Here is a 14,452-nt window from a genome sequence, read left to right as displayed (position 1 = left end):
ATTAACTTAATACTTAACCTTCCATTATTTCAATTTAATTCCATTAATCTCCTCCTGGCTTAATAAATAAATGGGTTAAGGTGCAAAAATACCCTTAACGTTATGGACCAGGAGCAATTTTATCCCTAACGTCTAAAATGGTGCAATTTTACCCCTAACGTTGGAAGTCAAGAGCAATTTTATCCCTAACGTTGATAATTGGGTCAATTTCAGACACTATTATAAAACACACATATTTTGTTCATTATTTTGCACCAATTACATAATAATTCGTTCTAAAAAAATGATTTTAATGTTTTTTATAATTTAATAATAGAATTTGAGATTAATATTTATAAATTCGGTGAATTTTTTGCATTTTTTTTTGTCTAATCCATACAAAAAGACAATATATTTTTTTTATTTTTTTTACATCCCAACGAATGTTTGTGATTTGTTACTGATAAAATAATACACGTACGAAATATAGATAACAAGATTCATAACCGAGAAGACAATTTGATGAATTATTTTTCAAATTGACCCAATTTATTAACGTTCAGGGTAAATTTGCTCTTGGCTTCCAATATTAGAGGTAAAATTGCACCATTTTAAACGTTAGGAATAAAATTACTCATGGCCCAGAACGTTAAGGGTAGTTTTGTACCTTAACCCTAAATAAATAGACGATAGCAAACGGCGGTTTATTCATGAACTTTTTGGATCTTGAAGATGCATACCTCTCTGCCTTCATTCCTGTATTTCCCTCAAGCTAAACAGGGCTCTTCTTAACCCTAGATTCGATGCTCTTCCTAACCGCACCGCAGGATATACACCATCGTTTTTCCTCTCTTTTCTCACAAATCGAAGAGCATCACCAAGTTTCAGGTACAAGTTGCGATTGTTTAATTATTTTTTGGGTTTAATTACTATAATCCCTAGGATCTGCTTGGATGAGGTTCATCAAAGGGAGGTTATTTTCTTAACCTTGATTGGAGAGGAGTTTAAAATGGAGGTTATTTTTCTAACCTTGATTTAGAAGGTGTTTAAGTTTAAATGAAGGTTAAGTGAGAGTTAAATAGAGGTTATTTTTCAATCCTTGATTTGTGTGGAGTTTAAGTTTGAAATAATCTCGATTTCAATCCCACCAAATTGGTGGGATATGAGGTTCTCTAAATAATCTTCCTTTCACTCCCCTCCCCTTATAAACCTTGTGAAACCTCATCTAAGCAGACCCCTAGTTTCCATACACTATAATCTAGTTATTATTCACACGATTCTCTGCTTTTTTCTTTGCTATTTCTTTCAGTTGCTCTCAGCTTCAGTTGCTTTTGCTATTCTCCTGGATAATGTCGAAAGATCGTATCAGTGCTTTACCAGATTCCCTCATTCAACATATCCCCTGCTTTTTGCCATCAACGAAAGAAGCTATCCTTCTGTTTTGTCGAAGAGTTTTTATAATCAATGGACTCGTCTTCCCATTCTCAAATTCCGATCTTATCGTATGTCTTTTAAAAAAATTTCTAAATTTATTGACAATACCCTACTTCTCCATGACTGCTCTAAAATCCAGAAATTCCACATACATACCTATTTCAGTATTTTGGATCCTACTCCTAACTTGAACGCAGTTATCGATTTTGCAATCAGAAAATATGTGGAGGAGCTCATTTTGGAGTTAAGTTTCACCAGTAACTTGAACGCAGTTATCGATTTTGCACACTCATAATTGTAATTTTGATGTCGTGTCTTGTGTGAGTTGGGCACATCTCAAGGCACTTAGTATAACAGATTGCATATTTCCACCTGATACGATTGAAAATATTTTATGTGGGAGTCCGTCCCTAGAATCCCTAGAATTAACCAATATTTATGAGTATCATAAGTATGTTATTTTTTCTAAATCTTTGAAAAAATTGGTCTTGGAAAATGTTAGTACTACTGCTGTTCAAATTTCTTGTCCAAATCTTGAGGAGTTGAAGCTTTTGAGTCCTTTGAATGCTTGCTATGAGCCTATATCAATAAATTCTCCATTTCTAATTCATGCTACTATTGATTTTGAACGTCATTATACTCATCCATGTCTCATGGAGCTGAAATTCGGGAGTAAAATGATACAGGTAAGGTATTTAAAATTAGATTATCCATATTTTTTAATGCTTTGTATTAATATATTAATATTATATTTGCAGACTCTATCTAATTTACACATAGGCAATTTATCTTCTCTATTGCGGAAGAACAAATCCTTAGCTTTGGATAATCCAAATTTTGAAGAGCATCGGGATGAAATTGCATCTGCCCTTCACAGTTTACACGAGCTCGAGAAATTAGTTATAAAGCTACCACATTACAAGGTAAAAGTATTCGGAACCAATCATTTATGTCATTTCAACTTGCTTAACATGTACTGTAATGTGGAAATAAAAGTTAGTTAACACACTTTATGCTTACTATCCCTATAACCAGACACTTTCCAAACTTTTTATTATAATAATTAACTAAATCTTTTGACTAATTAAGCTTTGTCTACAGTCTGAAAGAACTACATATCTTCCAAACTTGAATAGTCCTCAAAAGAGTTATTGGAATAGAGAAGAAAGAGTTTTCAATTGCGTGGTGTCGCATCTAAAGACAGTTGAAATTATTGGTCTTTCGGAGAGTGATGATGAATGTAGCCTTGTTCTCAGCTTTATTCGTTTCCTTCTCGAGAATGCAACAGTATTAGAAAAATTGATTGTAGTAATAGAAGATAGTAGAAAGGATTTTTTTATTAAAGTTTTTCAAAAGTTGTCAAACTTTTCAAGGTGTTCTCAACATGCCTTGGTAGAATATCTAAACTAGTACAAGTTTTTTAGAAGTTTTTTATTATTATTATTTTGGTGTATTTCGTATTTATAATTCGAAGTAGTCGATGTAGAACTCGTTATATTTATTTTAATAAAATTAAGATCTTCTCTAGTAATTGAGCATTTGTGTTTATTATGCATTTGAATTGAGTTAAAATAGAAGATTAGAAGACAATCAGTAAAATTCAAAAAGATCACACATGCTTTAATATAGGTATGTAAGGCAACTAAAATATGTAAGACACACGACAATAATATTAAGGGTTAATACATCGAACACCCAAACTCGTCCAAAAAATTTGATTGACCCTCTGAACTTTACACTTGTTAACACCGGTTAACTGACTACTTAAAATGACCGTTAACGGTCTTAAAATGAAAATATTCAAGAATTAAAGTGGAATCCGATTATAGTGACTTTAAGTAAGGTAATTGTTGGTTCGATCAGTTTGGACTGATTTTAAGTAAGGTAAAGCGCTCCCAATGAAGCCATCGGATGAAGCGGGATTGTTTCCTGTGATGCTGATTAGTCTGTTTAGGCCAAAATCGGAGATTTGAGGCTGGAATTCGTTGTCGAGGAGTATGTTCGATGGTTTTAAGTCGCCATGGACGAATTTTCTCGGGCTGCATTCGTGGAGGTAGGCTAATCCTCTGGCTGTTCCTTTGGCAATTCTTAGTCTTGTTGCCCATGAAAGACTTGAAGATGCCTGACCATTTTTCCCTGCAAAATGAAATACGATATTAGTAGATTCTTTTAAGAAAAAATGTGTCGGAGATTGAGTTATCGAACAATTATAATTACGAACGAAAGAATCTTCAAATATAAATTAAGACTCTGAACTGAACTGAATGCTACTGAACTGAACTAAATTCTAATGAAACTGAAATAATAATATAATCCTTTAAAAATAGAAATAATTAAAATAAAAAGTTTATAAGAATAATAATGGTTCTAATAATAATAAAAATAAAAAATAATTATAATTATAATAAGTAACGATAAATTACTGAACTGAACTGATTAATGAACTGAATGCAACAGTATTAGAAAAATTGATTGTAGTAATAGAAGATAGTAGAAAGGATTTTTTTATTAAAGTTTTTCAAAAGTTGTCAAACTTTTCAAGGTGTTCTCAACATGCCTTGGTAGAGTTGTTATGTTCTAATCAGCGTAGAATATCTAAACTAGTACAAGTTTTTTAGAAGTTTTTTTTTATTATTATTTTGGTGTAATTCGTATTTATAATTCGAAGTAGTCGATGTAGAACTCGTTATATTTTATTTTAATAAAATTAAGATCTTCTCTAGTAATTGAGCATTTGTGTTTATTATGCATTTGAATTGAGTTAAAATAGAAGATTAGAAGACAATCAGTAAAATTCAAAAAGATCACACATGCTTTAATATAGGTATGTAAGGCAACTAAAATATGTAAGACACACGACAATAATATTAAGGGTTAATACATCGACCACCCAAACTCGTCCAAAAAATTTGATTGACCCTCTGAACTTTACACTTGTTAACACCGGTTAACGGACTACTTAAAATGACCGTTAACGACCTTAAAATGAAAATATTCAAGAATTAAAGTTGTTTGAAACCACATTTTTTATTTTCCAAAATCACATTTATTGGAGCTCTCTCTCTCTCTAAAAATTCACAATCTTCCCTACCCAAACAACACCAAAATGACCTTAAAACGAAAATTTTCAAGAATTTAACGTTCCTTAGAATATCGATGGGATGGTCGCTGAGTGTACGTGGCGGTGCACGAGATGTGCTATGGTCGTCGGGGCTGGCAGGCTCTTTGCTCGAGCAACGAACATAGTGGAATACAATTTTGTTGCATTAGTTGTACATGTTAATGGGAAAAAAATCTATTGTCCCTATTTTCCAATATGTTTATTTGTTTTCCATTCAATTCAATTTCTGATACGTGGCATAATCAACATTTCGGATGGATGATTATCAGCGGATCTCCATAGGCGCCACATACCGACCACAATTTTCCATTCGGTAGGTGGTTTTTCCGACCAGGCTTGGGTCGAAGTATTCTTGGAGTGAGTTCCGAGATGCATATGAATATCTGATTTGTTCATATCAAAAGCTCATATTTTTGTTTGGACTTGGCAGTGGCTGAGCAGGTCCATATCTAGTCATTGGTAGTAAGAATCTGCAGAAACAAACAGTAACATGGAAATGTTTTGGGTTAATTGTCTCAAACTTCTGGGGTTGAATACCAAAAACATGTTATATTCAGAGGTATGGAAATACATTAATTTCTATCATTTTACAGCAACAATCTCATCCTATGTATTTCACTTAATTGATCCAAATAGAATTTAGCACTCATCCTGAATAATATCATATTAGCAGTTTTGGAATATGACTAGGCGCATGCAAACACAGTTATTGAATTATGAAGCAGGGTAAGTCAGGTCAGCATCAATACCTTATTTAGATCAATATGACTCGAAATAAACTGAAAGCAAGAACAGATGATGACACTAAGTTAACATGAAATGAACTTAACTTTTCATCATATGTGAAATACAAAAACATGATTTCTAAAGATGCCAATGTCTAGACAACAATAAGTGCAGTTAGGTCTCTTAAACATTGATAATTTTGCAATGGTAGGGCCTAAGATGAGTAACAGAAAGGATGGGAGTGGAGAGTGAGATTGGGATGCAGACACCTTTGAGATAGATTATCTGAATGTTTTGGGTCACAAAAGAAAACAAGTATTTATGTACAATTCCAAAATGTAGAAAGATAAGACACAAAACATGTTAGCAAATGGTAACTGAGATTGAACTGTAAGACACGCTCACCATCAAACTCACATAATTATATTTACATTCAGTTCCGTTCTCTTGAATTTCATTCCCCTTTTATCTGAACGTATAATTTCATCTTTCCAGAATGTTCATATGAGTTCTGACAACATGTTTGTTCATTGAATTGTTCTATTACTTAATTCTTCACAGGTCATCCAGGATGTAGTTTTTCAACATATTTAACTTGTATTGGTTTGGACAAATCATGGTGATTTATGTTAGATCAATATTATGATATAAAGGCATCCTTTTGTTCAAAATCCCTAAACACATTAATTTTTTTTTTTTTTTGTGAAACTCATTCAAATTCCCAAAACACATTAAAAATCCATTTGCATAGGTCATTTTTTGGATTAGCATGTTAACCATCCAAAAATCTGCCACGTGACAACACATGTTAAATATATGTGTCAGGTGTTGTTGATATGGTAGTCACGTTGTTAGCTTTCTGGTGGCCTAGATAGTGGAATCCGATTATAGTGACTTTCATGACACAAGTTTGCTAGTTTAGTGATTTTATTGGATCAAAAACTATTTTAATGACCACCGAACAAAATAAACTTGCAAAAAGGGTTCAGGAATTCAGAAGCCAGGCTGAGTACGAAAATAATCATGCTTCTAGTCTAGTGATACAGAGCCTTCAACGGTCTCCGTGTTGTTGGTGTGGTGTGAGCTCATATAGAAACGTAGAAGCAGTTATGCTGCAAATGGGAAGTAAGTTGTTGGTTTTCAACTTTTCTTTTCTTCCCTCTCTCCCAAATAGAATGCTCACTGCATGTGATGCCCTTTCCTTCCCTTAATTTGCATCGAGTGTTATGAAATTTCCTCAAGCATGATATGAATTTTGTGATCAATAGTGGGACCATGGTATAAAACTGTGTCTTTGCTAGATTTCGTTCAAGGCACAACAACAGAGCATCCTCACTTAGTGAGGGAAACCTAGGTTGCCATAGTATTGATCTTCACACTTCAACCTTGAAGATTGACTCAAGATCAGATGACACCGATCTAAGACTATGCTTCAGAATAATATCTCCATCGAAATCGTACACATTGCAGGTGATATAATATTGGTTCTGCACATCTTTATTTTTTATTTTTAATATTTTAAGGCTTTTACTTTGTGGATGATCAACTTGTGTATTCATCTAGGTTTTATTTTATGTCTAACGGATGGAAATCTGATGAGGATAATAGGCACTTAATTATGTTGCAACAAAAATTCTGTTGATATCAACATATTTGGATCCGCTCAGGATGCAAAGCATTATAAAGAGTAGAAATGACATAATAAATTTTAAGGGTATTGGAGTACTAAGAACCAGGGATTACTTGGTAAATAACTCCTTTTGAAATATGATTAGATTACATTAGAATAAACTATATGAAATATGAGAGAACTATGTTACTGTTAGACATACTTCCATATTCTTTAGAGGGTTCCTACTTCCTAAACATTGGTGAAATATATTTGGTTTAATGATTGTCACTTCAGAATAACCTCTTCTTCTTCATCTCTGCCATCTCACTTCAGCAACTGTTTTAATAGTTTTAAATATACACTATCTTATTCAATTATTTCATCACATTGATATATGCCATAAACAGAGTTGTAGAATGGCAGTATTTATTCAGAAATTTGATATTTTCTTAGATTATTGTCTCTCTCTCTCTTATTCAATTGAGATTGATCATGAGTTAGCAATATTATGTAAAAATCATTTGACTCGTCTCTTTTTCTAGTCTTGTCAGGCTGAGAGTGGAGCTTATAGAATGGATTGGGTAAATAAAATTAGAGGAGTTATTGCATCACTTTTGAACTTTCATCTTCTACAACAGGTTGTTGTCTGCAGTGTTTATACGGAAATTTGATACCTATACGTTTCGCATATGTGAAATATCACACCACCTTCCAAGGATGAAACATCTGGAACATGAGAATAGAAGTGGATCTCCATCTGCTGTTCAACAACTACAAAGTCATTTACATTCGGAAGATGACATGAAAGTTACTAGAGCTGATTGTGTTTCTGCAATTCTTAGAAAAATTGCTGGAAATGATCTGTCTGCTGAGTGTAGTGCTCCTGATCCTGATTGGCGTCTCTTAATCTTGGTGTATTGTTGTGTATCGAGTGCTCAGGCGTTCATCGCAATCCGGCCGTGTCCGGCGAGTCCAACACCACCACTCCTACCACAGGGAAGAGTCCGTGCTTCATAGGTTTGAGCTTTTATGTCGATTGTTTGACAGTCTCTTAACCTCTTATAACAAAAGCTTTGAAATTATATCATGTTTGCTTCCATCTGGTTATTTAAATTTTTCAGCACTACTTAAGACTACATTTGCCTCCCCTCACCTCCCCTCACTTCATGCTCAAATGCTCAATAATATTTCGTTTGTGGTGGTGTGCTAGATAGAGATAGAAAAGTGTTTTTTTGGGTTCATGTATACAAGCTTATATATTTTGTTGGCACCTTTTAATTGATAGTGTAAGCTAAATAGTTTATTTCTCATTGATATTTTGTTGGCACCATATCGGGGAATGGAAGAAACATATAGAAAGGTTTTGTTTTGCCCAAAAGTCGAAACCGAACAATCTGAGCCGGATATTTTGGCAATTGTTATTTGGTTATTCCATTAGGTTTTGTATTTTAAGGTAATTCAGCTTTTGGTTTTCGACCCAAATCAAAACCGATGCGCACCCTTAATTGTTAATTAATGTATAAATTTTTTTGGCTACATCACAGGCATTTTGCTGCATTTAAAATCAATTAGGTTCTCTGCACATCCATCTCCCTTTCCTTTTCTTTTTGTCTGTTTATTGTAACAGGCATTTGAATCATAAGGGAAGGCAGAACATATTGATACTGTAGAAGATACGATAACAAATAGAACTAAGATGGTGCAGAGGAAAGAGTTGCAAAGGCTTAGGGCCTCGTACTTGGTGGATGGGAAAAAGGAATGGATTTAGTCCATCCCAATTGAATTTACATTTTGAGTTCATTCATTAACTCCTAGTTGGATATAATATTTTGTGGTGCAACTATGGTTGCTCCTGGATATCTCATTCACATTCACTCAAAAAGTAACCAACTGGGTAATTGGTGCTTGTCTAGCACCTTGAATATCAAGTTTACAGAACGAGTTAGGGATGCATCAATGGACAATGGTTCTATTGGCGAACAAAAAGAAAAACAGAGAAATATGTATGATAATAGAACGCAATTGTGATCAACTAGAAAAGCTGCAGGTAATTGCATTATATTTGTGCAGCAGGGGTTTGCTTTTTCTGTCCATGATTTAAAAATAGAGAAGGAATTTGTGGGGAACTGTAGGCTTAAATAAGGCTGAATATTGAGTTCTATTATTTTGCAAATATAAAGATCAAATTTCCAGTTTATATACTTCATTCAGTCAGAATATGCAAATGCCACATATCTAGACTTCAAGCATTTTAATCACTTTAACCCTGTTTCAAATAGCATTTTTTATTTGAATGATTTACTTGATACACGTTGATTTATGTTTAATCACTGTATATGCGTCTTTGGGTGATAGATTGACATGGTCACAAGTTCATTGAGAAATCTTATGTTTTGTCTGAGTGATTAAATTGGACAAGCTTGGCATGACTTTCAAGGAAACATAATTTATGATGAATATTTTTCCTCAAACAGGTTTTAACTTATGCACAGCAATCGAAAGAACTGCTAATACCGAACAAGAGAAACTTGCAAAACGGATTCAGGAATTCGTAGCCCAGGCTGAGTATGAAAATAATCATGCTTTTAGTGATACAGAGCCTTCAACAAGTGTTGACGGTCTCCGTGTTGTTGGTTTGAGCTCGTATAGAAACGTAGAAGCAGTTACGAAGTATACTGCAAATGGGGAAGTAAGTTATTGGTTTTCGACTTTTCTATTCTACCCTCCCCCCCAAGATCGTGTAACCAATAGACAGTAATTTTCACCTGGTCAGTGACTGACCAAGTGAATTTGGTCGTTCACTGACCAGGTGAAAACCACCGACCAATAGAATGCTCACTTCATGTGATGCCCTTTGTTACCCTTAATTTGCATTGAGTGTTACGAAATTTTTGATATGAATTTTGTGATCAGTAGTGGGACCATAGTATAAAACTGTTGTTCCAAAACCAAAAGGTAGTCTCCAAGACTACACTAGTTGTTCTTTAACTATTTTCTCTCTGACAAGGACTCTCTCAGTTTTCTCTTGTTTTAAACTTGAAAAACATGTTAAGTCATCCTTGTTCTGATAGTAATTTTAAGCATATTATAATTAAGATTGAGTTGAATGTTTGACGTTTGATATGCTTGAAAGATGGTTTATTGGGAAAGGCAACGAGTGATAGCAAATTCCTGGTGCAAGCGCATTTGGTTCATGCTGTGTTTTATGCTAGATACTTTCTTACGTCCGCAATATTCTTTTTTCTTAGAAGATTGAGAAAAATATTGCAGTCCCCTCTCTCTCTCTCCAACGTTTTCATGATTTACTTAAGTTAAAGCTAGCTTCTTAAAACAAATAAATACAATTGTAATATATAATGGAACTAGTTTCATGCTTCAATTTTTTTTTCGGAGCTTCATAGCACAATTTGAGAGCTGAATGAAAGCATTTTGTGCAAATTATTTACTTACACTTCAATAATTGTTAATTCAAGTTATATGATACTTCATCAAACACTTCCGTCTTTTCTAGTCATAGAAAAAATAGTTGCTGAGGTATTTTCTTTGTCCATTTTTTAGGTCACGACTCTCAAACAAGGATATCTATTAAAACGTTCTGCTAGTTCGAGGATGGATTGGAAGAGAAGGTTCTTTGTATTAGACAGTCAAGGGACTTTGTTCTATTACAGGAATAAGGGTAGTAGGTCAATGGTACGTGTTCTTTTATCTTAATCAACTATGATCAGTCTATCTTAGTTGAAAATTAGGGATTTAGGCTTGCATAATTTTGGAAATCTATTTATGGGGATCAGTACATAAATGCGAAGGATTACAAACTTGCAGCATCATGAAAGACAGACACATTTTAGCGTTTTAATAGCATTTTAATAGTTTTTTACAATATTATTATGGGTAAATTCGCAAAACGATAGGGGCAATGATGTGCAGACGGAGAAGACAGATATTAGGTTTCTATATTTAGTCTTAAACCCCTCTCCTTTCAAGGATCTTAAAAGAAACCCTAAACTTTTACCTATTTTCACCTACATCCGTGTCCCTGCCGAGTCGGAATTCAAAACCTCAGGGGACTCGCTTTTTCCGTGTCGGGTGCGAATCCGGCCGTGTCCGGCGAGTCCAACACCACCACTCCTACCACAGGGAAGAGTCCGTGCTTCATAGGTTTGAGCTTTTATGTCGATTGTTTGACAGTCTCTTAACCTCTTATAACAAAAGCTTTGAAATTATATCATGTTTGCTTCCATCTGGTTATTTAAATTTTTCAGCACTACTTAAGACTACATTTGCCTCCCCTCCCCTCCCCTCACTTCAAGCTCAAATGCTCAATAATATTTCGTTTGTGGTGGTGTGCTAGATAGAGATAGAAAAGTGTTTTTTTTGGGTTCATGTATACAAGGTTATATATTTTGTTGGCACCTTTTAATTGATAGTGTAAGCTAAATAGTTTATTTCTCATTGATAATTTATATGTAGTCACGTAAATCAGAAGTAATTATGATCTGATTGTTTTCTAGAAGGCAGCAGTAAATAGAGTTTTTCCATATCTCAGTGATAAAAATCATTTGCTTCTTTTTTTTCAAATTTAACTAGTCAATATCATTTTTCATTTTCTGCATAATTTATTATGTTAACACCAGTTCAGCCCATTTAGTAAGGAATAACAAAAAGATACATGTAACCTTGCTTAGCTCTATAACTTCGCTAGAAGAATATTATTTCTTTTATGTATTTGTAAGGGTAGTGAACATCTCTAATCTCTTTCTCCGAGAATAAAAAAAGGGGGCGGCCCGGTGCACTATGCGTCCCCGCTGAGCGAGGGTCCGGGGAGGGGTCCCACCACAAGGGTGTACTGGGGCAAGCCTTCCCTAGCCAATTTATTTTGGCAAGAGGCCACTCCTAAGACTCGAACCCTTGACCTCTTGGTCACACGACAACAACGTTTATCGTTGCGCCAAGGCTCGCCCTCTAAAATAAAATAAAAAAATTCCAGGAACTAAAGGAACAAAAAAAAAATACATGTATTATGTATAAATGAATTTAGGGAGGAAAAAGTTAATAATACTTTTAGTTATCAGTATTTTATAGAAATAAAATAAATTTCTTCTGCCTTTGATGCGGTTTAGTAGAATTTACATGTTATGTTACTTCTTATCCAAGAATTGGCTAAACTTGTTAGTCTGTTACGTGGAAACCCGCGAACTGGTTTTTGTTCAAAATATATTGCTGAACAAGCTGTTTTTAGCTTTGATTTTATTTCATTCCATTTATATGTTGCTTCTCTTCTCTAAATGTCATCCATTCTTTTACAGGGTTTGCAGAATTCAAAGTCTGCCTTTGAGAGAAGCCGCTTTAATCTAGTGCGCTTCTGTGCCATTCTATGTAGAATTTTTGCTAAATGTTCGGTATATTATTTTTCTAATGAACCCAATTCTTTGTTAAGGAATTCAGGTTAATGCAGTTGTAAATGTTGAAGCAAAAAAGAAGTAAGAGTTTTTGGAATCAATAAGTGCTATTATGGATGCTCAACTGAGATTTTTTAAGCTGGTATTCTTTTTTCATCCATTAGCAACAACTTTATTCTATATGCATTAAGTGCTCTTTTGTGTGGCTCAATGATTTTCTTTGTTTATATTTAGGGATATGACTTATTTAGCCAAATGGAGCCATTTATTCATCAGGTGAGAATGTGGTTTGCCCTTGGTTAGATTATTTTTAGTATAATTTGCTTAGCATGCAGAAGAGTTTTCTTTTAATCATTTTGTTACCTTGATGAAATAAATGTTGTTATTTTGAAAAGAGAAGGCTAAATTGTGGTCTTAGAATTATGAACTAAGAGTAAGTTTAGACAATGAAAAGTTCTTCTGTTACCGTATAGACAGAAGTTAATATTGCTATTATTGCTTCTCCATTTCTCTCGTTTGCAGTGATATTGGTACATACTAAAATTGTTGAAATTGTGTTGTAAATTGCAGTGGTATTAATACATATGATTGTTTTTTTTTAATTTTTTTTCTCAGCAATTTCTTATATTTTAAAACACCATATAGGGGAATGGAAGAAAAATATAGAAAGGTTAAAAAGGTTTTGTTTTGCCCCAAAAGCAACAAGATTACAATACTGGAACTAACAGAACTAGGAAAGGAAAACAAAAGTAAAAATGAAAGAAACTAAGCTCAACACCTACTAGAGGAGAAATCCGCTGTCCCCGAATAACCATATGGCTAATTTGCACCTGACCCCTTCATTTTATAAAAATTCATACTGTTTTATATATATTTTACCCTTTTTTAAGTAGCACCCCCGAATAACCATATGGCTAATTTGTACCTTATCCCTTCATCTTATAAAACTTCATACTGCTTTATATATATGTTTTACCCATTTCTAAGTAGCACGTACGATGGCGCCTAGTGCCTTGGGCGATTTGATGTCTGATCGCCTTAATGGGGCATAACACTTTTAACAACACTAGCTAATATACTGTATATTATCTAATTTTGTATAATGATCTGCCGGTCCCAAGCCCGGAAAAAGGAGGAGGGTTGCGGTAGGTTTGTAGCGGCCAGCGTAAAACTTAGCCACATCTTATGACATGAACCAAAATATATGGTTCATGTTAGCCGACCCCGAATCATTTCGGGACTAAGGCTTTGTTCTTGTTGTATCTTATGGGATGTCTGTGATCCATGCTTCAGAAAATAACAATATCAACGAAAATATTGATATGACTCTCTCTGTAAGTAGTTGACTTTGCTCAGATTAGATATAGTCTATATTAAACCAAGATAAAAGGATCATCTGGCCCCAGCTATATAATTTATGATTTTATCGATTTCAATGAGCATGCATTGTTACGTGCCCGCGAATAGGATCTCGTCACAGGTCTGCTCACCGGAAATTTTTTTGGAATTCCTTTGTTCCTGTTCTTTGTGGAACCTATTTTTAAAACTCGATAGCGATTTGTGAGAGATCGCTAAACTCACTGTATCAATTTTTGATATGTAAAATTCTCTCCCGTTCCATCCCCTTTTATAGAGGTACAGTGATTCCTAATCAATAAGGTTCCTTAGAACGAAAATTTTCAAGAATTAACGTTCCTTGGAATACTATTAACTCTTCGAATTTTTGATTTTGAGACCGTCAATTGTGGTTTTGAGGCGTTGAGTGGCCACCGATGTTAAAAGGTGTAAAGTTCAGTTGTCACAATGTTAGAATGAGTAATGTTAAGTGGCCATGGGTGTAATTTACCCTAAAATTCTTAGTTGTATATTGCATGCTCTAATATATGTATGTAAAGCGCCAATAGTATTAATAACACGCAATGTCGGCTCGTTGACGGGTTTTCCTTCGCCGTTGTATGCTTACCTACCGCTCGCATTGGGTTCGGAGAATTTTCTTAGACGTCCCTATGTCGCTCGATCGCATTTCTCTAATGGGGTTGATTTTAATTGATGAGTTATCGTCGTGATTCCTTCCTCTTATAACATAGGAATTAATAAATAGACATACCAAAGAGTTTATATGTATATATTAATTAATAAATAGATGATACCAAATAGTTTACATAGAAATTAAATACGTTT

General features: G+C 34.2%; 1 protein-coding gene across 12 annotated transcripts; it reads left to right on the top strand.

Annotated features, from left to right (window-relative positions):
- The first annotated feature begins 707 nt into the window (after positions 1-707).
- On the top strand, positions 708-12,850 carry LOC136226291 (uncharacterized). 12 transcript variants are annotated; one of them, XR_010687680.1, is made up of 10 exons: positions 708-867; positions 1,289-2,099; positions 2,172-2,336; positions 4,804-5,093; positions 7,415-7,889; positions 9,347-9,561; positions 10,431-10,562; positions 12,179-12,226; positions 12,318-12,413; positions 12,506-12,850. XR_010687680.1 is itself a non-coding variant. In XM_066014681.1 (4 exons), the coding sequence occupies exons 2-4, from the start codon at positions 2,067-2,069 to the stop codon at positions 7,541-7,543; spliced, it is 327 nt and encodes a 108-aa protein (XP_065870753.1). In that variant the 5' UTR covers positions 708-867; positions 1,289-2,066; the 3' UTR covers positions 7,544-9,339. The 12 variants fall into 12 exon arrangements, 2 of the variants coding, with proteins under 2 accessions (XP_065870753.1, XP_065870751.1); XR_010687679.1 differs by having other exon boundaries at positions 4,804-6,730; positions 7,424-7,889; XR_010687678.1 differs by having other exon boundaries at positions 4,804-6,730.
- Positions 12,851-14,452: the final 1,602 nt, after the last annotated feature.

Source organism: Euphorbia lathyris, chromosome 4, assembly GCF_963576675.1.
Source record: "Euphorbia lathyris chromosome 4, ddEupLath1.1, whole genome shotgun sequence".
Classification (NCBI taxonomy): Eukaryota; Viridiplantae; Streptophyta; class Magnoliopsida; order Malpighiales; family Euphorbiaceae; genus Euphorbia; species Euphorbia lathyris.
The sequence above is the reverse complement of the archived record's forward strand: the minus strand, read 5'-3'. Positions and strand labels throughout refer to the sequence as shown.